This window comes from Lethenteron reissneri, chromosome 49 (genome assembly GCF_015708825.2).
Source record: "Lethenteron reissneri isolate LAM-NWPU_2019-01 chromosome 49, ASM1570882v1, whole genome shotgun sequence".
NCBI lineage: Eukaryota > Metazoa > Chordata > Hyperoartia > Petromyzontiformes > Petromyzontidae > Lethenteron > Lethenteron reissneri.
In genome coordinates this window covers 3,157,554-3,185,460 of record NC_083827.1, presented here as the reverse complement: position 1 = coordinate 3,185,460, position 27,907 = coordinate 3,157,554, and the positions used below count along the sequence as shown (strand labels likewise).

At 45.8% G+C, this 27,907-nt stretch overlaps 1 protein-coding gene across 1 annotated transcript; it reads right to left on the bottom strand.

Annotated features, from left to right (window-relative positions):
• Positions 1-667: 667 nt before the first annotated feature.
• Positions 668-26,495, bottom strand: BASP1 (brain abundant membrane attached signal protein 1). Its single transcript, XM_061572202.1, has 2 exons — positions 26,057-26,495; positions 668-9,635 (listed from the first exon to the last, which is right to left on the bottom strand). Exon 2 carries the CDS (start codon positions 9,615-9,617, stop codon positions 8,973-8,975), a length of 645 nt encoding a protein of 214 aa, XP_061428186.1. The 5' UTR covers positions 9,618-9,635; positions 26,057-26,495; the 3' UTR covers positions 668-8,972.
• Between the last annotated feature and the right edge of the window lie 1,412 nt (positions 26,496-27,907).

The following is a 27,907-nucleotide window of genomic DNA, read 5'->3' as shown; positions in this document are numbered from 1 at the left end:
AAGGCCTCCTCTTGCCACGTCAGTCAACTTGGATTATTTGACCACGCTCAGCCACCCTGGGTCAGTGTGGGTTGGCAGAGAATCAGGGTCAGTTCAGATCTCGCTTGCCAATGTTATAGCCAGGAATCAAACTCAGCTAGCCAGCTTCAAAGCAGTGCGCATTAGCCATGCTACCACCACTCCGCCAATGCTCTTTAAACAATAGTGGCTGTGATAATTGGTTCTTTACCCTTCTATCTGGCAACAAAACTGACACCTTAAAGAACCAATTATCATATTTTTACTGGCAAATGAGGTCCCCATAGAATAGTGGCTGTATTTGGAATTGCTCATAACTCAACTTTATTTGACCAGATAGAGCCCACTGAGCAATATAGCTCTTTTTCAGAAGCGAACTGGCGTTCACAAATCACGTGGAAATTTACAGCAGCCAAATACTCTAAACTCATGTTTCTAAATATGGAAGAAGAATTGGAGGACCCGGAGAAAAATCCGCGTGACAACGGGGAGAAACACACCAAACTCCAAATATACAGCAGGCGTCAGGGGCCGGGATCAAACCCACGACCGCCTGTATACCAGGCGAGGTGGTTAACATCTCGCCACCGCGACGCCCCAAATCAAACTCGAGCACACTTTCAATTAACAAAAAACGAGCACAACAAGAACCATTTAACCTTTTTTTATTGTTGCTACATCAGACCGAAAAAAATCACACCGAACTTCAAAGTGGTCTGATGGTACAAGGAGTAATGTGATACTGTTTCTCACGTAACGCATTCAAAACTACCCATAGTAAAGCTCAAAAACGGGAACTTTTCTGAGCCCAAGCAGAACATGGTATGGCACGCAAGCGAGGCTGTATGGCACAAGTGAGCTGTCTTTCGGGTCAAATGAGAATCGTTGAAAACACTGAAAGGCGGTCGAAAAAAATTAAAGCAAAAATGTTATCGCAGAGGAAAACATTTCATTGGAATTTGAAATGTCTTTACTACAAATCCTAGAGGACACATTCTAACCATTGGCTGTGGTTCAGGGTTAATTGTGATGAATTGGCGTTAGTTTTAGGATCTTTTTTGAAACTTCAAACACGTTGTTCACTTTCTGTAAGGACATTACGTTATAGCAGGTGACAAGGTTTTGGATTTCCGCCGCATCGTTCGAGCATCGACAAACGCGGCGTACATGTCAAGTTCTCGCGAGAGCTGCGTCCCGACACACCCTGCACAACAAAGCCTCCAGAAAATCGAAATTTCTCCAACAAAATCATCGTACAATTCTCCCAGTGCAGCGCGCGTCTTCAATTCACTCCACCACCACGATTTAATCTTATCATTGTCAGTTTCCGTCGCCCCCGCTACGCGCTTTACACGGGTGTCTCGCCGCAAGTACGCGAGGCTCACTCCATGAACCGGGCATGGAGAAGCGCCGAATGACAAATCAGCGCACTGCCAAATCGATTCCAAGTGGAAATCGGCGAGCGGTCGAGCAGGCCAGCAGCGGAGAGAACCGCATGCTCGGTCGGTGTCTAATCCCCCCCCCCCCTCCCCACTTTACAAACGCATATCGGGTCTCAGAAACAACAAGCCAGACTTGCGGTATCACCACGAGTGGTTGGCATTTCACGCTGGATTCCATTCAAACGTGGCTTGCCATCCGTTGGGATTGGGGCTTATTTTCTTGTAAGACATTCTGTGCAGGAATTGTGGAAAATGTTTAAACTAAAACATCGAAAACATTGTTTCTTATGCTCCTTTTTCGAATGTGTTGTGTGTGTGTGCTGTGTGTGAACCTGACGCAATGCACGAACTTGTGTGTTTGTCTGCATGTATCTGTGCATCTCCGTGTTTATGTTTATGTGTGTGTATGGCTATGTCCACGTGCGAGTCTCAAGCGTGTCTGGGTGTGTGCTCGAACGTTTCTGCGCTTGTGTCTGTCAGTGTGCGTACTGTGTCACCACGTGTCTACGTGCCTCTGCGTGTACGTGTGTCAGTGTCTCTCCACGCTGTGCACGAATATTTAGCCTCCTTTTTTGTTTAAACCCCACTTAGATTTCTGAAAGCTTTTCGAACCGGGCGGCACTCTTAGCCGGGAACCAACCCTAAATCTGTTCATCAGTGGCCTGTGAAGTGGGATTTGACACCAGCTCGGGGCGGCAGTAAAAGTTTGCTGGTAAAAAAAATCATCTCGATCCAAATGCGCGCGACAACCCCTTTAAAGCCGGCGTGGAGTGCGAGGAATGCTCGCAAATACTGTCACTTCGGCTTCGGTGTTCATGGCCACGTTTCCCCACTGCTCAGGCTTTTTACAAACAAAAAAAGGCCCTGCTGATCAGCGGGATTTCACACAGCGCTGAAGGAGCGCGCCTTTTGTTCATGTATTTTGGTGGCCAGCCGACTCAACACGATCGCGACGTTTCACGTTTTTCAAAAAGGATTTTTATTTTAAATTTTCGGAAAATAAAAATTGAACCGATTGCTTCTGAATAGATAATACTGCCACTTTTATCCGGGGCGTAATACAATTCGGCAAACTGAAATGGACTTATTTGTCGCACAATTGAATCGGATGATTTGTGTGGGTCCTATTTAGCCTCTATTCGGTGTAGAGTGTCTCTAAGATGCGAAAAAAAAGGCAGCCGATGGAAAATGACCGCTGTATAAACTTTCTTAACGGAAAAATAACCTGCGCCATGGTTTAAAATGTAAATGAATCTCGGTGTGAAAAAGAAAATACTGATTGCGTAACATCTCAAAACGCGAACATAACGAATGCGCGCGTTTCTTTCTTGGTAGAATAGTATTCCCTTCGTGTTCATATGGTTCCATGTCCATTTTGTTAAGCTACAGATTAACACTGTCACACTGGCTCAAAGATCGCCAACACGTTACGGCTCTTTCAATTCATTGTGAAACTCGGCGGTTTGGAAAGCAACAAGCAATTCGGCCACCTCCCCCCCCCCCCTCCAAGCTCTCGAAAATCTCCTTGGAATGGTGCAAGCTTGCAAAGCAAAAGGCTGCAGTCTATCGTCTGCATCACCGGAGAGCCAACATCGGCCAATCACACGCCAGGATACTCGAGGTCGTAGAATTTCCCGAAATGGTAACAAGAATGCCCATTATTTACTCAGGAAAGCCACACCGAGTCTCGGGGACTATTTTTCAGGAGGATCCTGCTGTATTTGGATGTTTGGGCCAATTGCATGTCCAAGTGTTGGGCTTCGTGAGTGCAGGACATTTGGAGAACCCAGAGAAAAAGCCCCACTCAGAGAGGGACGTCACACTCGGAGCTGCACGGAGAGGTTAAATCCACAGACTAAATTCATTGAGTGAAGCAAATCAATCTGTGGACCCACGCTCATGTGCTCGACTGTCTCCTGGCACCTATCAGCCCTCGCACCTGGCGGTCACCCACCCAAAGCTTCCAAGACGGGGTGCATTAGAAATAATTTGGCCTAAATTCCAATCAAAATCAGCAGCATGGGAAACACCGCCAAGGCTGGGCATTAACGATCGTTTGCTTTGCAAAAACAAAACTCGAGAGCAATATCCCGCACGTGCGATTGACTTCCAAAAGAGAGATTGGCTCGACTGCCATGAGTAATTTTAGAATTCTCCAGGATCTTCACCAGCCAAACGATGATATAAAGTGACAATAAATCAAACGAAGCCGCGCCACGCAGATCGATTCCTCCGGGACATTTGTATCGCCGGTGCATTTTAACGGCTCTCCGATGTTCGCAATATCCGATTGCGCTTTGCGTTCAGTAAAACCGCCGCGAGCGATCTGGCCGGACGGAGGCTGTGGCCATGCCGACGGAGAAACAGCGTTTAAAGTGATTTTTTTTCTTCTTTACTCTCACATGTAAGCGTAAATCACAGACACACAGTTTCACTAAAAAGCCGACCATGCGGAAAGCAAGACGGGTGTTTGTGTTGGAAACCCACCGGCCGAGCCACTAAGCGGACTCCGAATAGCCCCTAGCTCTCCCCTACGCACGCCTCTGCCTTGGATACTTTTCAAAAAAATAGACTTTACAATATCCCACAAGTTTCCTGTCCCCCACGAGATAGCACGCCGAGGCTCTACGAGCCCAAGAGATGATTACGGGCGGAAGTTAGCCTTGTGTTAAAATCTATTTTTTTTGGAGTAACATGCGTGACAATAATTTCGCGGTTTACATTCTAAAAAAAAAAGAAAAAATTTGCAGGAACCAGCGGGAGTTGCTTAACCGCACCGCGTCCGTCCGTATGAACGTCGGCAAACGCGTTCCGATCCCTCCATCCCCCCCCCGCCTCACACAAAATCCTCGCTACAATTCATGGCGGATTTATCTACGACGGGCGACGGCGTCGCGGCACTGCGGACGGGAACGCTGCAGCGAGACGATTTCCAACAGCCGCATTTCCACCGAGGAGACTTGTCCTAAATAAATGCCCACCGCTTTGGTCACGGGATCAGATCAAGCTACCACGCATACGAAACATGTGTTCGTGACAGAAGATACTCAGAATCGAGTGAGTGTGGCCATCGGTTCCCCTCTGATGTCATGTCTCCGGCCATGCTCTCTCCAAGTACTATGTGGCAGGGGAGGAAGTTTTTGGGCGAGAACCAGGATGGAGCAGGGCTTTCCTTGAGGCCAAGTAAGCGATATATTAACCTTATGGCGGTACCCCAGGGGACCATAGTCACCCCGGCTCTCGCACAATGTCCGTGGTGCAGTCGTTTTTAGCCTCTGATGGTCGGCGATGCGGCAATCGACTCATTTCGACGAGCTGTACACTACGATGCACCACCACGGTGCGTACCGCGAGCGTTCAGGGTTTCAGCGCAATCGTCCTCGCTGCGTTTCGAAATCGCGGAGTAGCACTGATTTCGGATTGATTGGTACACCCCTGGGAAAAATAGTGTCCCAGAAATAACAATAATTGGCTCGGCCATTTTGTATTCTTTTGTTCCCCGGGGTACCGCCATAAGGATCATATAATTAGTTCTGAACAGATCAGTTAACGTCAGAAGAGACCTGATCAGAACGAACGGGGAGAGGGGGGCTGTTGTGTACCCCAGTGTGGCCACGCGTTCATCACGGCCGAGAGTGGGAAAGCATCGAGGCCAAGACCGTGGGAGCCCAGAGAGGTTGGTTCACGAACCATGGCAGATGTGTCCGAAGACTCATGGTCCCCACTAAAATCCAGCCCCAATTGAGTTCCTGAAAGTGCTGGTATTTAACTGAAGCTTAAAGTAACCATTATAACAGGACCAGAATAGAACCAATGCTAATCCATTGCTGTAAGGGCCATGACTAATTAATCCTTTCACACCAAAAAGCCATTCGGGCCAATAATTGTTTCACAACCCCCCCCAAAGCTTTGGAGTAATTAACGACCACTTACTAAATGTGTTACAATTACCGCGTTTTTCTAGCTCAGCCGAACCCGCCGCCCACTCTCCCCTCCGGAGCCCATGCGGTCACACGGCGCGCCTGGGGAGGAACTTCCACCCCACGGCCCGCACATTCACCGAAGGACACGGCCACAGATGACCCCAATCGGAGCCACACGACCCCAACCGCAGGCCTCCCACGCCTTTCCCGAGTGCCGACCTCTCAAGGTTAACAAAGATAAGACAAAGAGCCCCCCCGTATAGCCTTCGCAGACTGTTGGGGCAAGTGCTGTTAGCGAGCACCTATGAAGGCCGGCACGGTACACGAGGGGGTGGGTGGCCAGCACCGCGCCCGACTGCCTTTCTCTCCCAGTGGCGATGTTTACACACCGCACCAGGTACTCATGTGAAGCCGAGTCGACCTAGGGGAGGAGGCCCTGGACGGGTTCAGATAATCGTCACCAGTGTTGGCCTTGAATGCGAATCGAACTCGGGTCACCGGACTCGTAGCGCAGTGCACCAACCACTACAAACCTGCTCCCAGTCTTTGTCAAGGCTAACACCACCACCACCCCCCACACCCAGCCCTCACGCACACTCGAGTTGTTCCGTTACAAGTTCGACATTAAGTCAACAAGTTCGTTGAAACCCGCGTACGGATCCTTCAGGTTTGCCGTCGCGACCCGCGTGCGCTTTGCCAGCGGCGGACTCTCTGCGAACGTTGGGCAAACGTGGTGGAGCGGCAGAGGCTTTGACTTGAGCTTTGAGAAACCCAGGGGGGGGGGGGCGTGTTACCCCACGCCACTCGGGGAGTCTGGATTAATTAGTGGAGGGGGGGGGCGCTAATTAACACGTCTTGCTCTAAGCATTGGACCGTTTGGTTTTAGTCAGCGATGCAAACACAAGCAAACACGCGCGCATACATACACACACGCGCACACACACATGTACGTACACTAACGCGTATATACAGCATATATATTTATATACACTGTATACACACACAGAGGACTCGGTTAGTCAAAGATTTCAAACTAATAATCCTACTAGGAGTTTTTTTTTTTTTAAAGCTGGCTCTGATTGGCCGAAATCGGCCGCGTGATTGGGGTCTGCGTCAAAGACTAACACGGGCAGCCCGAGCAAAGCGGTGTTTCCTCCTCCATCTCGGCTCGTTGCTGTAAAACAAACACTCGGCTGCAAGCTAAGTGCTGCCCCCCCCTACAAATGTCACTCCAACCCGCCGCCTGCCAAGGCCAACCCGGGCCGTGTGTGCCACCGGTGTTACTGGAACGGGAGCTCAACCCCGGTTTAATTATACGGTACCGAGGGCTCCCAAAGTGACGCACGAAAGACCTTTAACCCTGTGTTCAGATCGGAGGTGGCTGTCACGCCTCGGGCTCTTTCGCCCTGCCTCCGTCGGGGCCACCAGCCACACAAAAAGCCAATAAGACCGTAAAAGGGCATCCACTCACCCCCTCTTTCTCCTCTCACTCACCACCATCACCCCCCCTCCCTAATTGCCGCTGCCCCCCTAATAATCCTAGTGTCGATCGTCGAAACGCTTCGCCGATCGATCCACGCTCGCTCGCTCGCACAAATGCAACGGCCAAAACTTCGCACAACCGCCCCCCCCCCCTCCCGTGGATGGGTCAAACGCAAGCACCGATCGATTGGACAACGGGGCCATAGAGCCCGGCTGACGTTGTCGCCGCTTCGGGCTTTCCCACGTGCGGAAATGCGCAACGTCGAAATGGCAAAAAAATCATACTCCACAACCGGTCCCATCCACCACCATCCCCGGTCTAATTTGACACCCCACAGCCCCCCCCCCATCTCGTGCCAGGGTTGAAGCCCTCGGAATCGGATTCGAAGCATTCTCACACCGGCAAGGCCTGCGGCTATTTCACTCTTAAAGGACTTAGTGTCCTATAACTTAAGGGTAATGTAATCAAACAAGCTTCGTTTGCAGCAAGGTAGAGTTAAACTTCTCCCCGCGGGCATGCAATCGGATTACTGTACTTGCATTTCTTTAAAGACCACCTGTGTTTTTTTGTGGCTTGCCGGATACAAGCCGCTGCGACCTTGCAAATCGATGCTGCCTCAGGAGGGAAACACACGCCTGGCTGCAAATGTGGCCTGCGTGAATTATGTTCTGCAGGCCTCTACAATGGCAACTCGTTTCTTGGTTTCGGAATCTCAGCCAAATTTTATTTTTGGACCTTTTTGATTGAGATTATTTGTCCGAAATATTTTCATTATCAGCCTACAGCCCAGTGGCCTATGCGTTTTTTTTTGTTTTAACACCGTAAAATTATCTTCCTAGAAATTGGTTTTGATTGTTGTTGTTGTAACACTGGGAAGCCAGCGCACATGCACGCACCGGTCTCCCTATGGCTTTGAAATTAAATGTCCAAATATGGTCACTGCATCATAGGCCCTGTGCTGTGTTTTGTTTGTTTAAACTTCTGCGTCTCCTCCCCCCTCCGTTTGTGACAACAATGAGCTGTGCTTTGAGGCACAGGGGTCGTTTGGGAACAAACTTAAAGTGGTGAAGATGGTCACGTAAAAAAAGGAAGCTAGAAAAAAACCCACCAGGCTGTGCAACAAAAAGAAAAACTTGCCCAAATTACTCGTACATTCAAATATATTAACCTTAAATGAGCCTTCAAATTAAATAAATGGAACGATGCACTCGCGCACGCACAAAGTTTAAAAAATTAAGTCACATTGGGAATGGTTAGTGTTTTTATGAGTCATGCAATGATGCTTTAAAAAAAAAGGGAATTAACAAAGAATGTGAACTTTAAGATCTTTATGGAAATGAGTGTGGATATTTTTTTTCGTCTCAATTTTTGGGTTCTCAAAATTGGCCATTTTGGGTGAAAAACTAAATGTATGCATTTCATTGTTGAATACACTGGGTAAGTCGATTGTAAAAGTATGCAAAAAAGTTTGCATCAGTCTTTATCAAAATGGTATTCAAGGTAAAATGTGCTTGGATTATATACTATTGCACGGTTTAAAAGTTGGTAATTGTGCCCAAAAAAATATGGCATTAAAAAAATGTCTATACTTAGCTGATTAAACGGTATTGTATATTCCGATAATCGAATACAAATTTGAATGTCAGTGCAAGAGCCAATCATAAATTACTTGTCACTATTTTATGGGATGGGTTTCTTCAATTTTGTGATGGCATTTTCTGTCCTCTCCTAAATACAAAACGTTGTCATTGCATGCAGGATGTTATTAGTGTGATTTTAAAAAACTGGTTACTCTTTTTTCCAAAGTGGAATGCAAGCTTTAAGATTTTGATTTGTGTGTTTATTTAAATGATAAAATAGTTTAATAACCACCATCACTGTGCATCGGTATGCACTCTTTACCACTATGACCTACACTTACTTCCTGTGCCTTTAACTACAGCAATTAACCCCCCGTCCCTTCGTACACCCACAAATTGGCCAATGGTGAGATGAAAAAAACAACCTAAAACAGAATGAATACAAAAGTAAAGGGAGAATTAATAATACAAACAAAACAAAATAAACCAACAACGGCTGTAATAACAAACACCGGAATCTCATCAATTACTCATTGGTAGCAACAGTTTGTTCTGCGTTCACTGTCAGCTCGATGCCCTCCACCGCATTTTCGGATGCCCCTTGTTTCTCCGACGCTGCCGGTTTGGCATCGGCGACCGCCTTGATTTCCGGAGCGGCCGTCCCGGCCGCCGGAGGATCCGCTTTGCTGTCGCTCGCCGCCTTGCCCTCGCCAGCCTTGCCCGGGCTCTCCGCCTGCGCCGCTACCGCCTCAGTCGCCGACTCCTTGGCCGGCGTGGCCGGCGACGTCACCACCGTCGGGGGGTTCGGCGGCTTCGCCGAACCGCCCTCTCCGGCGGCTCCGGAGTCGGCCTCGGCTCCTTTCGGCTCCTCCTTCTTCTTCTCCTCTCCCTTGGCCTCCTCTTTGCCGCTCGCCGCCGCGGCCCCCTCCTCGGCCTTCGGCTTCTGCTCGTCGGGTTTGGCGTCGGCGGCCGCTTTGTCGTCGGCCTTGTCGGCGCCCGGGGAATTCTTGACGCCGTCTTCGGCGGGCGAAGCGGCGCCGTCGGACGTCTTTCCGTCCTCCTTGCTCTCCTGCGCTTCCGTCTTGCTCTCCTCGCCGCTCTTCTCGCCCTCCTTGTCCTTGGCCTCGCTCACGTCGTAGCCCTTTTTCTTCTTGCTCAGCTTGCCGCCCATGGTGCCGACGATGCCGGTCTGCGGGGGGGGCGGGGGGCAGTGAGCACAGCGGCAAGGCGATGGTGAGTTCACCGGTAGCGCAGTGATGTCAACGCTCTCTCCACAAGGGCAGACTCAACAACGATGCGCTTCATGTGTTGCGCCGCATCTCGAAGGGTTTATCGTGCAAAACGAATGCTGAAAAGGTTTGCAATGTACGATAACAACCAATTACTGTTCAAAGAAACATGCAAATAAATAGGATTTAACTATATAATCATGCTGATGGCACTTGACTCATTATAAATTGAAGCACTGATCCAAGCTCTCACAAAACAAGGCCTAATTAAAAAATCTAATAATGGACAATGACAACGACTATTCAATAGAAGCTGAACAAAGCACACAAAGAAACATTGACATAGCGCATGCTTGGATTTGCACCGAGAGATACAAATTGGAACACGGATCAGAGAACAAATACAAAATTAGAGACGTCATATAGACAATTGAAATAAGTAAAAGGGCTTGGCAGGACATATGGCTAGAAGGGATGATGATAGCCGATTGCCGAGACTAACGATGAAGTGGCATCCAATGGAGAGAGAGGATGCCCCGGAGCACGGGACTCGCCGTGGTGGTGAGATGTTAACTCCCTCGCCTGGTATACATGTGGGTTCCATCCCGACCCTGACGCCTGCTGCATATTCGGAGTTTGCATGTCTCCCCCCCCACCCCCGCCCCCCCCCGTGGTCGCGTGGATTTTTCTCTGGGTCCTCCGGGTTTTCCCTCCTCACTTAGAATCAACGTGCATTGAGAGTATTTGGCTACGGAGATGGAGCAATAAGAGAGAGTTTGTGACATGGCAGGACTCTGAGGGATGGTGTCGGTGTGGTGACCCCTTCATCCAGCAGCGGCTAGATCATGGTTCATGATGATAATTAGAATAAAAATTAAGCAACCGCAGACTCAAATATCGGTGATTTACTACTGACAATAATCATAATAATTTACATTTTTTAAATATTTTTTTATTGCCTGCAACAACAAAATTAACGTTCAGCCATTTCTTTTTACCACTGACAATGATGATAATCTTGTTCATGACAACCATCACTTTTATAATAATTTAACATGAAAATGATCTTTGCTCAGAAACAGCAAGCTCTACAAAATAAATGTAATTACACATTTACACGTAAATATAAAAAAGCAACGGCAATTATTTAATCGGCAAAGGGGGACTCAACATTTGGTGATTTGCTACTGATGATTAGTTTAATGGTAATAATTTCAAATTATTTAGTTCTGCGTATTCATTGGAGGTTGGGCCATCAACTTGCTACGTGAGAGAACCCGGTCTCATCACACGCCACTTGAATCCAAATTCAAACCGAAGATCCCAGCGGCGCTGGCTCAGCACTCGGACTACCTGAGCCACTTCAAACACATTCCTGCGGAGGGAGCTGGTAGGAACGTTGGGTTGCTCGGTCAATGGCCAGGGTCAACGGCGGCGTGGTGTATTCCGCAAATATGCCCGACTGTGAGGGCGGGCACAAGCCGGCGTGAGTAGGTTAAACGTTGAGTTTTATAAGGGCACCACGTGGTAACCAGCCCCACCCCTCCCACCCAGCCCCTCCCCACCCTCCCCACCCAGCCCCTCCCCACCCTCCCCTACCCACCCAGCCCCTCCCTCCCGCCCCACCCTCCCCTCTCCACCCAGCCCCACCCCTCCCATTTTCGGATGCACGATGGACGGACACAATAATCCCCTGTGGGCTGGTGGAACCAAGGGGTTCCTACCAGTAAAAAACAATCACCATCATCAGCCAGGATCAATCCATAGCTGGATGAAAAGCAAAACAAGCAGGATGAAGGAGGTCCCCCTACTCTTAAGATCGAACATGTCAAGCGCGGTTACAGAAGCTGGAAAACCCCACGCACTCAAACTCTACACAGATAGTCTGTCACCAAACTATTTCACGTACTGCCTATTACAAGCACGTCGCGGCCCAGCAGAGTTAGCAGCTGAACCACATGTTGACTCCATCTATCCATGATCCACTAACCCCACCTTCCAAGTCACGAGATTACCGAGGCATGAATCACCACCATACCCGGGAATTGGAGAATGAACTATGTTATAATGCGAAGTGATGGTGATGATGCTTTTTCAATCATTATAATGGATTGCCGATCACTTATTTTTGGTGCTAGAAAAACAATGCAGGTGGTGACAGTTGTGAAGCTGACGAAGGTGGTGGTAGTAGTAGTAGGTCGGCGGTCGTAATTCTTGTGGTAACGATGGCAATGAAGCGACAATTATGGTTTTTAAATGGCGATGAAAACTATGGTCATGGTGATGATGATGATGAATGTGGCGAGTGATAGTGGTGATGGCGATGGTCATGGTGGTCATGGTGGTGATGATGAATGTGGCGAGTGATAGTGGTGATGGTCATGGTGATGATGATGAATGTGGCGAGTGATAGTGGTGATGGTCATGGTGATGATGATGAATGTGGCGAGTGATAGTGGTGATTGGTCATGGTGATGATGATGATGAATGTGGCGAGTGATAGTGGTGATGGCGATGGTCATGGTGGCGACTTATCGTGGCGACAATGAGAGACGTTCTGAGTGATCGTGGTGGTGGTGATGGAGATGGCAGTGGTGGAAGCTGCACTGGTCGCGTTGGTTTAACAATTACCACATAAAACCCTTGCGCTCCGAATATGTAAACAAGTGAGTGAAAGGCCCACACGTCTCCATAATGAGAGCCCATGCCACGGGGTGTCATCGACCCGGAGAGTCTCACAATTATGGCTTTGTTTTATGTTTGACAGGGAAACATTTGCACGGTGATCTATGCCGATCAATTCCGGCCCGACTTCAATGGACAGTTAACACCCACGATTGATTGGGCCCACGTGACAGATACGAACCCCGATCATGCATACGCTTCTTTTGTATCACACAAAGGCGGCGATTGACGCACCGAGGAGTTGCACACTGCCTCCCATCTCGTGTACACAATTCCAGAGGGGCGATAAGATTCAAGTTCCACCGATCGAACCTTGGAACCCCAACGAAAACACCCAGCGCCCTCGCACAATTCTTATGGCAGGTGGGTGGGTGAATGCCCGAGATCGGATCGCCCATCGCTGCTGCCACCGCCGCCCCTGCTATCGGACAAGATGAGCAAACATTCATTGGGTGTAAAAGCCACCAACTCAATGCGCGTAAATAAATCTCTCGTTTCAAAAATGAATCTATCTTCCAAAAATGAATCTCTTAAAAGGTTAACATTTAAACGTATGTTTGGCAGCACAACGTCGCATATTCTAACATCGCATATCCGACCTGACCAATTTACCGTTCACAAGCGGTTCAGTTTTTGTGCCCTTTGTAACCGTCATTTTCTATAGATGTTCACATATCCAACCTTTTAACATATGCGCACTTGCCTCATTCCACCAGCGAGTCAGACACGTAACGTTTGACTGTAAGACGCACATTCAGTCCTACCATGTGGACATGCAGCTCTTTAATGAACTCAATGTAAGCTTGACCCATATAAAGCAGGTCTGACTATGCTCAAGCTCAAAAGAGAAAACCGGTCCAGAACGTGCCTACTTAAATCAATTCTGCTGGGAAATAAACGTCGAAATGTAAAGGGCAATAATCAGAAGCATTTATGATACAAACTAGAACATTATTGGACCTAAAAGCCCCTAGGCTACCATATAGCAAACAACGCAAGAGACATCGTGTTGATTTTTAAGCCAAGCGAGTGGGCTTTGGTCGGACACGTCCACAGAAGGTACGATTGGTCAATGGACGGGACTAGCGATGGAATGGCAGTGCGAGGTGTCCACCGAGGAGATGGAGCCCATTGGAGCGGCTCACGTACAGAAGAAACGAGATTAAAACGGTGACATCGCAGCACCGCGCGTGATGCACTCGAGAGTGGAGAAGCTTCCTGCGGCAGTGGAGACGGAGACTGTGGGCTGACGATGATTTCAGACGCGCATATTAACTTTATGAAAATGTTTTTTAAAACCACAAACGTATTGCTGGGTGCAGCACAGATGGTGCTGCGGTAGAGGCAGGGGAGTCAGCGAAACACATTTTTGTGAAATGCTTCAGTTTGTTATTCGGTATTTGTGCTGGTACCCAGGCTGAAACTATAACATCACTAAACTTTAAACCCCAGTTTTTAAATATTCGTCATCCTTCGGCCCAGGCGATTCAATGAACCGTCTCAATTCACGGCGATAATTACATTTTAGGATACATTTCTATTTAAAGCTTTATTGTTTTATTTTTATTATTTCCCTTCTACATGACTTTACCCAAAGAACCAAGAATATTTGAGGATATAATTATTAAGTTTGCCTTGCTGGTATCGTCTCTCTTGTCTGTGCCGTCAGTCTCGTCTTCACCATGCACCAACTTCATACCTCTAATCTACAAATCGGTCTAGTTTTTCTATCGGATCCATCCTGTCTTGTCTGTACCCACTCCATCCGCTGTGCGGTTAAACCTCATTCGTACTTTATTTACTCATCTGTACTGCCTGACCTGTACCGTCGTTTTTAATGTCCCTTGAACTGCCCGTCGAATCTGTACCGTCTCGCTCGCACCGCTTCTGCCGTCACATCTGCAATGTGTCTGCACGGCATCATCGTTTGTCCTGCGCATCTCATCGGTGCTATTTAGCTTACACTGCCCGCACAATCAGCAATGTTTCGCTCCCTTTTCGTTCGTACTATTTATTGTTCATTCCGACCAAACACCTCAAGGAACATTTGCAGTAATGAAGATGATAAAATCTTACGCTCACGATGCATGCATGAGCATAGCAGTCCATATGAATCGATTAATCATTACATCTACTGGTTTCATCTTGAGTGATGCCCAGACATAGACTCGCAATCTCGGCAGTGTTGGCACACTATAATACTTGATTTATCTTCAGCTAGCTTCAAATATTATATGTAAATAAGTAGTAATCTTCATTCGTGACCAGGTGGCAGCCCATTGAGCATACAAGTTGATTTTTCAAAGGAGACCTGGAATCACAATAAACTCGTTTAAAAAAGTTTTTTTTTAAACAACGGTTTTATTAACTTCGTTTAACTCGCGGTCTTTGAGAAGCTCGTCAACGGCGCCTGAGATACACGCGGCGCCTGCTTCTTGTGCGAGCCGATTCCACAGTTTAGGGACCGCTGTGATTGACCGACACAAATATATATAAATAATAAGGCGTCCATATAAAATGTAAATTGCTTTAAAGTAGCAAATTAATTGATTGATGCCGATTTTGATACAGGCATGCATTGTCACCGGATCTGAGTACGCGTGGAAAACGTGGAATTGATTGGACAACGGGAAGTAGACGAAATTTTTATCACAAGATTTGACCACGACAAACAGAGGAATCAAGTAAAACTGTTGAAAAACCTCCGCACTTTTCGTCTCACCATGGCCAATAAAATTGGTACCACTTTGTGGGAAATCAACATCAATTAACCAGACACAGCGTCTTGGCCCCTGCCATAGAAATGCCGAATTTCCACCACCGTTTTCACGGGCTGGAAAAGACAAGATGCACTGCCCCATGTCTGTTTTGAAGAGAGTGAACACCCATTTTAACTCAAATAATAAAATAACAAAATATTGTCAATTAAAAAAACACACATTCGACATGAACTCAGGAACTCTACTGCTCGGTTGAAGCCCGATATAAAAAGTTATCCTATTTTTGGGGGGTTTTATTCTTTAATGTTATTACTTTGAGTAAACTCGACTGCATGACTCATGCGATAAGTGAGACAGTGTGCACATAAACGCATGCTGGGGGTCTTGTGACACAGCCCACGCACTCCCTGCCATTGGGGAGAGGGATTGGGGGTGGGGTATGAATGATTAACAGAGGTCTGCCGCCAGAGAAGCAATAAATTACTGGAAAAGGCAGGAAAAAAAATCATGCATACGCGTGGATTACTGCAAATTTCAGATTATAAAATGCACCTTTTCCACCGCTGCATTTTAAAGAAATCCAGAAAATGGCACATTGTCCTCTGGAAGACTAACCTCCCGTGTTCACTAGGAGCCATATCGTGAGGAGTGCCCTTGGCTTATAGCATCTGGCCGTTCACCAGCATCGAGTCAACAGAGCCGGACTTTGCTGATGAGAAACTGCGTGTCAAAACGAGCCTAGAGGTTTTCTTGTATTGAATCATTTCTGCTGAAATTATGGACTCCCATAAGGTGGTGGGGGACCGCCGCTGGGTTGTGTAAAAAAATACCGTTATGTGGAGACAAGACATGAAAGGAAACCATTGTCTGCTCATCCATTTCCCCATTTTAAAAAACAGCACATTCAAAATCATCTGCCGGAAGACCAATTCTCAATAACGACCGTATTCTCTGGATTGTAAAAACACGTTTCAAAAAAATTATCCCATTGTTTGGGGCAAGTCTTACTTTGTGAAGTGTCTTACAATCCCAAAAAACATCAGTTACGCTTTCCAACATGCAATGGTCCTCGGAAGTATATAATTATCAGCACGTAAGCGGCGATGGCAAAAACCATGCTTGCATATTTGCAAAGTCCCTTTTGGTTTGGGCAATGCGTTCATGAATGTGGCTTTCTCCACTGTTAGTAGCCAACAGCAACACGACTTGACGCTAGAGTTCTATTCGCATTGGGTTATCGTGACCCCGCCACGTTACAGACAAGACAGCAAAGAGAGCTACTGCACTTTCAACTTTGGTTGGGAAAACAAGAAAAAAATGGCCTCACCACGCAACGCTCACTCAGGAATCCCAAGTGAATTCCTGGAGCTCATAGAACCAAACGCAGACGCTCTCCCGTGATGAGACAAAAGGTCTGAAAAACAGCGGGAGATGAAACCCAAAACGTGCTGCTGTTTGCGAGGACGGGGAGCTGAAAAAAACTATGCCGCTGGGGTTTTTTTATCGAAGTGGGGGCGACATTAATGTGTAACCATTTTCGCTGTTTATTCCAAAAATAGGGTGGAATGCACCTCAATTAGTTGGGATTTCCGCATGACAAAAACAGCTGACAATGAGTCACGGCCAATGTGTTTTTTTTTTAAACATATTGAGCGCATAAAGGATGACTGCACGATATATAAAAACAAGCTGCATCAACTTAATGTTGGGTTCCACTGTTTTTTTACAAACTCCTCTTGTGTTGAACACAATAACAGTTTAATCTTGAGGCCTTTGTCAATTTAATCTGGATGAAAGGATCCGCATGCCGTGGGAGATTGTTGGAAACATACTTCACCGCACTTGTTAGGGTTGATAAAGAGGGGGACGGGATACAGGACTAGTTTAGAGATCCACTCACCGCTGATGGTAGCTGTGGCTATGAATTGATATCGAGTTACTGGGTTTTATAATGTGCTTGCCATTGCACCACGACTCCCCCCTCATACCATCACAATGTCCTCTATTTACCCAGAAAAGGTCCCAATGAGTCTCCGTGACTCATGACTCCTGATGATTCATTCACAAGTCTAATGGCTAATTTTCAGAAGATGGCCTTCATTGTGATGTTTGGCTAAATCGATTTACGTGAGTGCATGGAATGTAAGAGGAAACTGGATTAACCATAGACCACCCATGCCTCCAAGGTGAGATGACTCAAAGCGCTGCACAGATGGGTTCAATAATTAATTTCATGTACTGCTATATCCTGGCCACCCTGTAGCCCAAGTCAACAACAGCCGGTATTCCCAGGCAGGCTCCCATCTGAGTACTTACCAGGCCAAAATCAAATACACTTCGCGTGAAAAGAGAATGTGTTATGGATGACCAAATTTAAAAACTGTGCACTGCAGTCCACGTGAATTCGTGTACATTCTTCCCCATTGTATTCTCAGACGTTGACAACTCTCATCCTAAGTACACATGGTGGCATTAGTTTATACCGACGTGTCTAAACATCTCCGATTAAGACTAGCTTTACTATTTGTTGCAGCAAACTCACCCCCCCCCCCCAGAAAAGCACATATGAGCAATAGACTTTGCGGGGGAGGAAACCAGAGAAAAGCCACCATGAACACGAAGGCATAACAACCAAAAAACACTTCAGTAAAACATTTGTTGTATATAAAATCGTGTAATGCGAGAACTGGTTTCTGTTTACACAGGGGGTGATTATGTTTATCAGGGCACATCTAAAAACCCTTCCATAACTCCTGTTTTTAAACCTCTCACTATCTGGCCTCGTGGCATTCCATCCATGGCACTTCGACTCATAACTGGAATTTAGCAAGCTCAGGTCCATATTTTGGATCAACTCATTCCAAAATTTCTCAGAAGTTGATCAAATCGGTACTGCTTGGTGAACAACAGGCTTAGGTGTTGGACTGGCACCCACCATAGGAATGTGGAATCTCCACTAATGTCTCAGAGCTGCCCAGCCAGAGAACCACCACATGCTCAATGCTGCAAAGCATACTTTGAAATATTTTACTGATTACAGTACATCACTTGTACCATTATCACCAGAAGGAAGCGGGTGCCTTGGGTATTGGCGGTGAGCTGTGCACGAATAGCTTCGTAAAACGACACCAAAAATCATCGACTAAACTAGAGGGAAACAAGCCAAGCCTCCAATAGAGGGAAGACGGATTTGACGAGTGACATTATTTCACAGCACGTTCCGATTCTACTTGTTCTGCTTTCAGAAGAATAAAGCTGGACAGCTCTCTGATGTGTTTTCTGGCTGCAGTTATTGGCACGATGTCTGGCATTTTGCTCCCCGTGCTTCTTCATAAGCGGAGTTCATGGCGGCTGCACATTTCTAGACTCGGCTATGGCGTCCGCTGGCTGCTGCCGTTCGCCATGCGATGCGAATTCATCAGCTTCGTCAATCGAGCACAAGTAGCTTCCCAAGTCGGTTCCTGAAGAAGCTCCCATCACGGGGAGCGAAACGTTGGACATGGTGCCGAACAACACATGCGGCGCAATCCGTAAACACATCGGAGGGAGCCGCTTTTCGTGCCCATGCGCAAAACCACGCAGAAAAACAACGCAAACACCAACATCCTTCCCATGCTCGTCTCGTGCCACATTTATTTGTACACACAAATAAATAATGAATAACATTGTTTGCAAAAGCCATCGGGCCCACACAGCATTCTGGTGGGCAGGGGGGATGGGTGCATCTTATCTGTCGCGCTGGTGCAGTACAAGCAACCCCCGGCTGGGTCTCATCAACAAGCGGCGTCTCAGTAGGAGAAACAGGAGGGCCGACCTAGAACATTCCGTGCAAGTCAGTTGCAGACTAATGAAGCTGTACACGCGCACAGATTGGCGTGGCTCTCGTGTGTCATTGTTTGCAAAATCTCAGCAACAGGGGTGGGGAAAGACGGCAGTGATTGCCCGCCTGGCTTTGTTGAACTATTTACTCAACCGAAGATAAATAATCTATGGGCACAGCACTTGTGAGCTCGTAAAGCACGTTGCTAGGAATGCATTCCTTCGGTGGCAAGTGGCTTCCATAGCAATATTTGGCGATGGTCAAACAACAACAAAACTGCTTCAGAAAAAATTTACACGTTGCAGTTTTTGGAACGTTACGAGCGTCGATTTGCTTCCTAAGCGCGCCGTTAAATCTCCGTGAGCAGGGCAACGATGCCAGCTTGAAGCAATTACGGCGTTGGTAGAGAGTGTGTAACTACAATAGCATCTGTTGGCGGCTATGCGCGTGTCTGCTGCTCTAAGCCCTGAGAACACAAGGGAGCATGCGTTCTTCGTTTTGCTGCGGGAACCAAGTGTCCCCCCCCCCCCTCCGACATATTTTCGGTGGCATGCCCGACATGGACCTACCAAGTTGGCCGCAAACGCAGATGATATTATTTTTATTTTATTCAAATCCTACAAACCAAACCCGCCGATTACTTTCATCAACTAACAATCAACTTGTATCTCGAGTCAAGACGATTGCGACTGATCACACACGATCATGCGCAAAACCAAATCAGGCAACTGCGACTACCCAACCCATCATCTTGTGGATGTTTTTAAAATGTTTACGTTTCACTTCTCCGGCGATTCCGAGGACTTGTCACGATCCACGGCCACACACCGAATCAAGGAGCAGCTCTGAATTTGCCTCGTTTTTACCGTCTCGTTTGCTTCGTCAGTCTCAGTCTAACATTAGCATATCGTTCCATTCTGTCATCGTGTTTTAAGCAAAGTCAAGCGTTTTGAGCCAAGGCGCTCTTATAAATATACATCAGATTAGATTTACATATCATTTTCATAAATTATTAATGCTGTAATTGCCACATGCTCATGCACCGTGAGCATACATCGATTGTAATCCTGGAGTCCGTGCATCGCCCCATGAAAACTGGATTACAAGGGGGATGGGAGGGGAATTACTTAAAATGCAACAGCAACGTAAGCTAACATTTTCAGCATCGCCAGCCACATAACAGCAGCACGTTGTGTATAAATAATCTGTTTTCCAATGCCAAGGTGACGAGTTTGAGATAATACAGAGCTGAAATTAGAGGAAAAAAATGATGCTCTTTTGTGCAGTCATTGGCGACCGCTCTGACACCATCAAACTCACTGCACTAGAGATCCCGGGTACATCACGGGTGGCTGGCCATATCCGAGAGCCCAAAGACTCAGCCATGCCAACGCATTGCTCCGGCATGGCCATCATTATCCCCTTAATCCGCGTGGCTACCTCAACAGTGCCGCGCGGCACGGCTTGAAACCCACAGAGAGCGACAGGACACCAGGTCTGGCACTCACACTGCAGACAAAACATTCTTTGTTGTAAAACCTTGCATTCTCACACAAATGTACTTTATTCCTCAGTTGACCAAACATTGCCCTTCAGGCTAGCTCCTTTGAGCAAGTTCAAATCAGAGGCAGGCGTCAACTCGGCCCATTGTCCCTCCAGGGGTGATAAAAAAAAACGTAACACTTTAGAGGGACCCATCTTCTTGGTTCTTTCGGTACAGTCATGTAGAAGGGAAATAATAAAATAATAAAAATAAAACATAATAAAATACAATTCTCACGACGTTTCGGCCACAACGCAAGCAGCCGTCCTCAGGTGAAGAACAGGTCTGTCGGAAAGACAGCGTCTGAATCATTCAGACGCTGTCTTTCCGACTTTACCGAAAGAACCAAGAAGATGAATCCCTGCAGTCACGAAAACTTTTAATCGAAACTTTATGGACCGTTAAACAGCAGTGAGGATGAAGCAACCCCTGCCAAGGTAACGTGGAATTTCCCTCAGCTGGTGCAGAAACACGGAGACTGATCTAAAACATTTGATTTAAAGCTCGAAAGTGTGCTCAGAAGCATGGAGAGATACATGCTTGGAATTGAGACGGGTAAGGAAACAGATTAGAAAAGATGCAGATTAGGCATCACATTTACTCGCGAGTGGGCTTGGGCAAGCCACATCTCAAGAGATGACGGCTGGCAGGACGTCCACCACAGAGATGGAGTAATGAGATCAGCTGCTCTGTGCAGGCGCTCAGGTGGATCGTTGCATGGCGTGACCACGAAAGACGTCGACGGCTCGGGGCGGGGGGGGGGCGCTGGTGGCGTGTGGCCTCCATCCAGCAGCGGACGATGCCGACGGTGCAGCAGGACCACCGAAATAGGTTGCCGACCGCCCGGGTTCTCAAGATTCTGAGCAGAAACGCGCTCGGCCATTTGCGAGTGGTGACGGTCGACGGGGCGAGCGGAGGGAACGTCAGCGGAGGCGAGCCAGGGCGTGACATTTTGGCCGTCGTTAGCGCTGCCCGATGACATCAGTCGGCCTCGGCTGGGCCCCCGTCGTCACGGCAACGCAGATGCGCTCAGCTAAAAATCAATAGGTGTAATCAAAACGCTGCCAGGGCGCCAGCAGGGGCCAGAGGGCGTTACCACGGCCCTGAAATTTTTCGTTTGTTATCTCGCCAAAAGAAAAATGTTGACGAATTGCAGCTTGACCGGAGATTTTTCTGCTTCTTCTGTTCACGGCACCCGACCCTTGGCCTGTCTTGTCACAGTGAACAATTACCGACTCGATTATTTTCCCATCTAATTACTAGAGTTGTTGAATTTATGGCACGGCCGGAAACATTACGACAGTTCCTGAGAAATGTACACAATATCCTCTTCTCCTGGTGCACACGTGTATCAAAATTGATGATCCGAGAAGAAAACGATCATATTTGTCTTTCCCTCCCCCACAATTGTATTACAATTGTGCTATTGGAATCATATCAGGAGGGGATGAAGAATCCATTGGGAAATCGCCAAGTAATGACTGCGGAAGATCTCATTCGTGGGACTTCCCAAAAATCCATCAAGAATCTTTTTTTAAATGCAAGTGACAGCGGTTGCACTTTCCCAGACTGGCTCGTGACCGTCAAAACCAATATTTGTAACGCTCAGAAATGTAATTTAGCAAAATAGAATTGGAAAAACCAAAGTTTACATAAGGATTGCTTTTTGTGACTGGGTCGGGTTAATCATTGGCAACTGCTCAGATTTGAACCCAGGATATCAGCCGACCCCTGGACCACGCAGATTATTTTTTTAGTCATCTGGCTTTCATATATTTTTTTAAAAGGACTCCTAACCTTGGACATGGGACGACTCATAGCATAAATACATTACAGCAGATGGGGGTTCATCAGGGCTTTTTTCCAGGGAATGAAAATTAACGATTTTAAATCAGAGACTGCGAGGAAATGAATCCACGCTCACTTGACACCCCTGTTGCTTGACCAGCTGGGCAATCGGCTAACGGCACGCACATCTTGAAAAACCTCCGATCCGTTTCGATTTTTAGTGAAAAGAGTGCATTGAATTAATAATAAATTAATATTCAGCATTTTGCTTAAGGGCCTCCCCCACACCTGGGTTAATGGGGATATGTTTAACCAAACAGTACCACCGTGGTCAATGCTAGTGGTGGTGGGGGGTGGGAAGCAAGACCAGTTCCAGATATTACTTGCCACTGATGTTAGCCGTGGCTTGGATTTGAACTCATTTTGCCAGGTTCATAGTCACCCTTGCAAGGGCATCACCGAATCTCAACTCGTTTGCGTCCATTGCAATTGGCACAAGACTGTTTTTTTTAAAGAATGAAAAGTAATTATGATAATGCACGCCTTTAATATAGCGATTCCGAGGAGTGGGTGGATCAAATGGAGATTGAATTTGCATGAGGCTGCCTGCACTGCAATTGCGTGTTTGTACGTCACTGCACAGCAAACGGGTCTCTGACAGGTGATGTGTAAGTGGAGTTTAAGTATATCCTTCTCTGGTATGCATGGGGTTTTCTTCTAGCTCTCCGGTTTCCTTCAGCATGCATAAAATACTGAATACTAAATCGCACCAAACATCCCAAGATGGACCCTTCCTGAACAAACAAAAAAAACGAGTCTACAAACTGTGAGGCTTTCCTGAATAGACACGGATTAAATTACGTATTCCGGCTGCAGCTTGACATTATTGCCATTGTTATATTTCATGGTCCGAGTGGATGAAACGGTCTTATGGGTTTTTCTGACACCGATCCCCGACATGGAAAGCTTGCACCACTGCCATTTGCTATCGCTGTGCATTTCAATGCAAGGAATGTTTTTTTCGAAATATATTTATATATTTTTGTCACACCGCCTCTCTGCTTGCGAAGGCGTAGGCGTACAGCAATAACTATTCCCATCACGTGCCGCACTGCGCTCCGTGCACAGCTCATTAAACCCACATCTTACATTGAATGCACTGATAAATGAATGAATGCGGCGAGAAATGAATGAATTAATGAAAAATCTCTCGCAAATAAATAACCCGACTAGCCTCGGTAGCCATAACGGGTCAATTATTTATTTTTTGCACCGACATCAAATTTAACAATTGAACGTGGACAAAAAAGAATTGCCTCTCTGCTGTCGTGCCTAATACCATAATGGCATAATCCAAATCTCAAAATAGGTTTACTGCCGAAATCATCAGCAGACGATAAGCAAAATGCGCCGAGTAGGCTCTGGAACTTTTTGTTGTCGCTAAATCTATCATTTCGCCTGCCAATGTTTCCCACTGTGCGGAGCCACAGTGAAAGATTTGGACGCATGCCCCTCATAGGCACAATGCCATGTCGCCAGTCAATGCAGCCCCCCCGTCAGTACAGCCCACGCTGCTAGCGACCATGCGACGGCATTGCTTTGGCAAAAGGATGCGACCACGCCCATCGTGGGTCTTCTGTTCTCTCCGTGAGAGAAATTGGGGGGGCACCGCTTGGTAGAGTGGCTTTAATGATCGAGCCAATTTTTCTACAGGTACAATGTTACTCAATGTGACTGCAATTGTGATGGACTCTGGGTAGCACCGGCGTTTAATGATGAATAGAGGACACTCACGCTTGGGTAAAAAATATTGATATCAAAGACTGAGATTACAGAAATAGATAAATATTATCTCGTGTAATGTACAGCACTTCATCAATCCACTGCTAAACGTAGACCTCCCCACACATTTCAGTCACAGGGAGCTGCAGACGAATGGAAAAAAACTGGGCTTGATAAATAATAAACCATCAAATACGGAATACTTGTACGTATGGAACATTGATATTTCACGTGAAGAGAGATGTAGCAATGGCTCGCTGAAGCAGGTGAAAGTGAAATATAATTTCACAGACAAGGCCAGCTTGCTGGAATGTTCAGCAAAAAAAATATGAGTTAAATTATGTTATTTTACAAAACATATTGTGAAACCCATTGCATTAACTGCATGTGCGGTATAAGGAGAGGCTTTGGGAAATTTTGCTAAATATCTTCTATGAAAATTCTGGATGATAATTGCGCTATGTGTGTTGATAATCCTGGAACGCTAATTACAGATTAGAGGGATTTTTTTTCCAGCCCCTAATTGTGCAAGGATTTGATAATCTAATGTTCAATGCATTTCCTCTGCTAATCAGTATGAACACATCAAACATCGGTCCCTCCGCCATTGTGCCATCCACCAGTTAGCACATCATTAGATCATATTAGTCTCCTTGGATATTTCTGAAATCACACATGCAAACACTGATGTATTGTTTTAGATATTTTACCACGTGCAAATATTGCTGTGTTAAGAAATACATGTGCATTCACCAATGGAGCATTTTAATCACCTTAATATTTTTAGATAAACATTTTTTATGATTCCACATCATCAGCAAGGATCAATCCACTGATAGATGAAAACCTCCCCCAAAGCTGTAGCCATCTATTAGATTTTATTATTTGTATATGTTAGATTATGATTTTCTGTAATTTGCATACCATATCAAATCATGATTTTACAGGTAGCGTTAAGTTAAATTGACAAATACAATATAGGAGTCAATATAAAAAAAAACATCTGAAATTTCAGGCAAATATAAGCAAACTGGGTACGTGTCTTCTCTGGTTCCCAAAGCACATTGCAAAGATAAAAACAAATATTTCAGCTAATGAAAAAAAGGAGAAATATAGAAAAAAAAATCGTCTAAATGCATTAACAAATGTGCGTAAATGTCATCCCAATAACAAAACGAAATGGCAGAATGTGCAACCTGCGATTTTTTGGGGTGAAACACCACAAAAATAACTTATACATATGCTCTTTGGTTTAACCGGAAAATTACTGCACAAACAGGCGAATGAGATGGCTGAAATGGACGACATAAATGTGGCATCTCGGATTTAAACGTTGTCGTTTCCAGACATACAACAGACCGTAGTAGCATCGAGAAATCTGCAACCCATTTAGTGACAACAACGGTGCACATAAAATGGCTGGAAGGAAAATATTAATGAATTAACCTTTCTATCACATCGATAAAAAAAACGCCGATAAAAATTAGACAAATAAATTATGGCCAAAGGGACATGCAACGGTGGTGGACACGGATTGGTAAAGCAAAAAAAAACCCGGTAAAAAAGAAAATAAAATGTAAGGAGACATGAGGTGCGTGTGAATTATATCCACAAGCCCCGTCTGCTGTACCTCGCTTGGTTACTGCAACAACAAAAAAAACCCGCCTCGTTTAATTTTCTAAAAATCCTGCCAGTAACCTGCTCGCGTTTCTCATCTTAATTCGCTAACCATTGCATTTTCTGTTACATATTAAAACAAACCAACAACAACAGTCGCTAAGAAGGCAATAAGCCTTGCAAAGAGCAATTCGCCGTAAAATAATCACCGACCACAATAAAACAATGGGGCGATATTTTTTTATTTAATTAGCGCAAAAGCGCAACGCACGCATATAATCTCCCCCCCACCAACCTCCTCTTCTGCCTTAAAAACACACACACAATACGCTTGCTAAAACGTGTGCTTCGCGAGCTAAATAAACATTCTGGCGGTAAGAATAACCGTGTTAAAATTGCGTGCTTAGCGGATCGTCCTTTGCGTACCTTGTAGCACAGAGAGCGCTCGCAGAGTTCTCCTGCCTCTCCTCTCGCCCGACGATGGCAGCAGGGAAAGAGCTGCAATTCTCAAAATGGCTCGAGAACGAAGAGAGAGAGAGAGAGGGGGAGGAAGGAGGAGGTTCGGTGGAAGAAGAAGCAAAAAAAAATCTACGGGGCGTGAGATTTAAAATAAATAAAGCAAAGCGTGAGGGAGGGAGGGAGGGAGGGGGCCGTGAGGGAGGAAACGATAGGGGGTAGGTGGTGGTGATGGTGCAGCAAATGTTGTTGTATTCGCGCTCGAGTTGCCGTGCCTAATGCAACAGCGCCACCCGGTGGTTAACGCGCTTCACTTTGTATAGTTGAATAATAAATTCGTTTAAAAACGACGACGATTTTATCGACAACTTTGTTGAACTCGCGGTCTTTGAGGAGATCGTCAATGGCGCCTGCGGGTTGTGGCGCGCAGATTCTACAGTTTAGGGACCGCGGCGTTTTTGACCGACACACAAATAAATAAATAATAACGGGTGTTCATACACAATGTTAATTGCTTTAAAGTAGCGAATTCATTGATTGATTGATGTCGATTTTGATACAGGGCATGCGTTGTCACCGGATCTGAGTAGGTGTGCAAAATGTGGAATTGCTTGGACAACGGGAAGTAGGACGAATCTTCTTGGTTCTTTCGGTAAAGTCACGTAGAAGGGAAGTAATACAATAATAAAACATAATAAAATAATTCTCATGACGTTTCGGCCACAACACAAGCAGCCGTTCTCAGGTGAAGACCAGGTCGAAACGTCGTGAGAATTATTTTATTATGTTTTATTTTTATTATTTTATTACTTCCCTTCTACGTGACTTTACCGAAAGACCCAAGAAGATGAATCCCTGCAGTCACGAAAGCTTTAAATCGAAGTAGGACGAAATTTTGATGACAAGATTTGACTACGACAGAGGAATCAAGTTAAGTAAAACTGTTGAATAATATATATTAAAATAATACTTTTTTTAGAACACGCTTTAATAAAATGTACCGTACTAGTAATGGTAGAACTCCACGACTCTAGGAAGTGGCCCCGAAGCTTGCCATAACGTAAGGGGCCGTGGTGATTTACAGCCAGCGTGGACAATTAGACCCAAGACGAAATATAAAAATTTTTTAAAATTATATATTTCCTCTTATTCTTTGGTTCTTTCGGTTAAGTCACGTCTAAAGATAAAATAATAAATTAAAATAATTAAAGATAAAATAATAAATTAAAATAATTAATGTATTATTTTATCTTTAGACGTGACTTAACCGAAAGAACCAAAGAATAATTCCTGCAGTCACGAAAGCTCCATAATTAAGAATTATATATTTGTTATTTTCCATGATAGAATATCGTATTGTCATCAGTATGATATAAGTATACCACGTTTGCAGTCGATACCACATTGGAAAATGGGTTAAAATTTACTTACAAGATTTGAGGATACAACAAAAGAGTTAAATAAAATTGTGTAAAATAATAAAAACATCTCCATGATGGTTTGTTTCGGGGGAGATCACCTAAATATCAATGTCTCTTTAAACCCACCACCGCCCGACACAACCAATTAGAAAGATTTGTCACGTAAACAACACGTGGTAATTAATGTAAGAGTAAACCCACAACATTTTACAGTTAGAGTACTATATTCTTGGTTATTTCGGTAAAGTCACTTATAAGGGAAATAATAAAAATATAAAACAATAAAAATTATCACGACGTTTCGACTGCAACACAAGCAATCATCATCAGGTGTGAAATCCACAGCAATACATTTTTCTTGTGAAATCCACAGCAAGAAAATTTCTTGCTGTGGATTTCA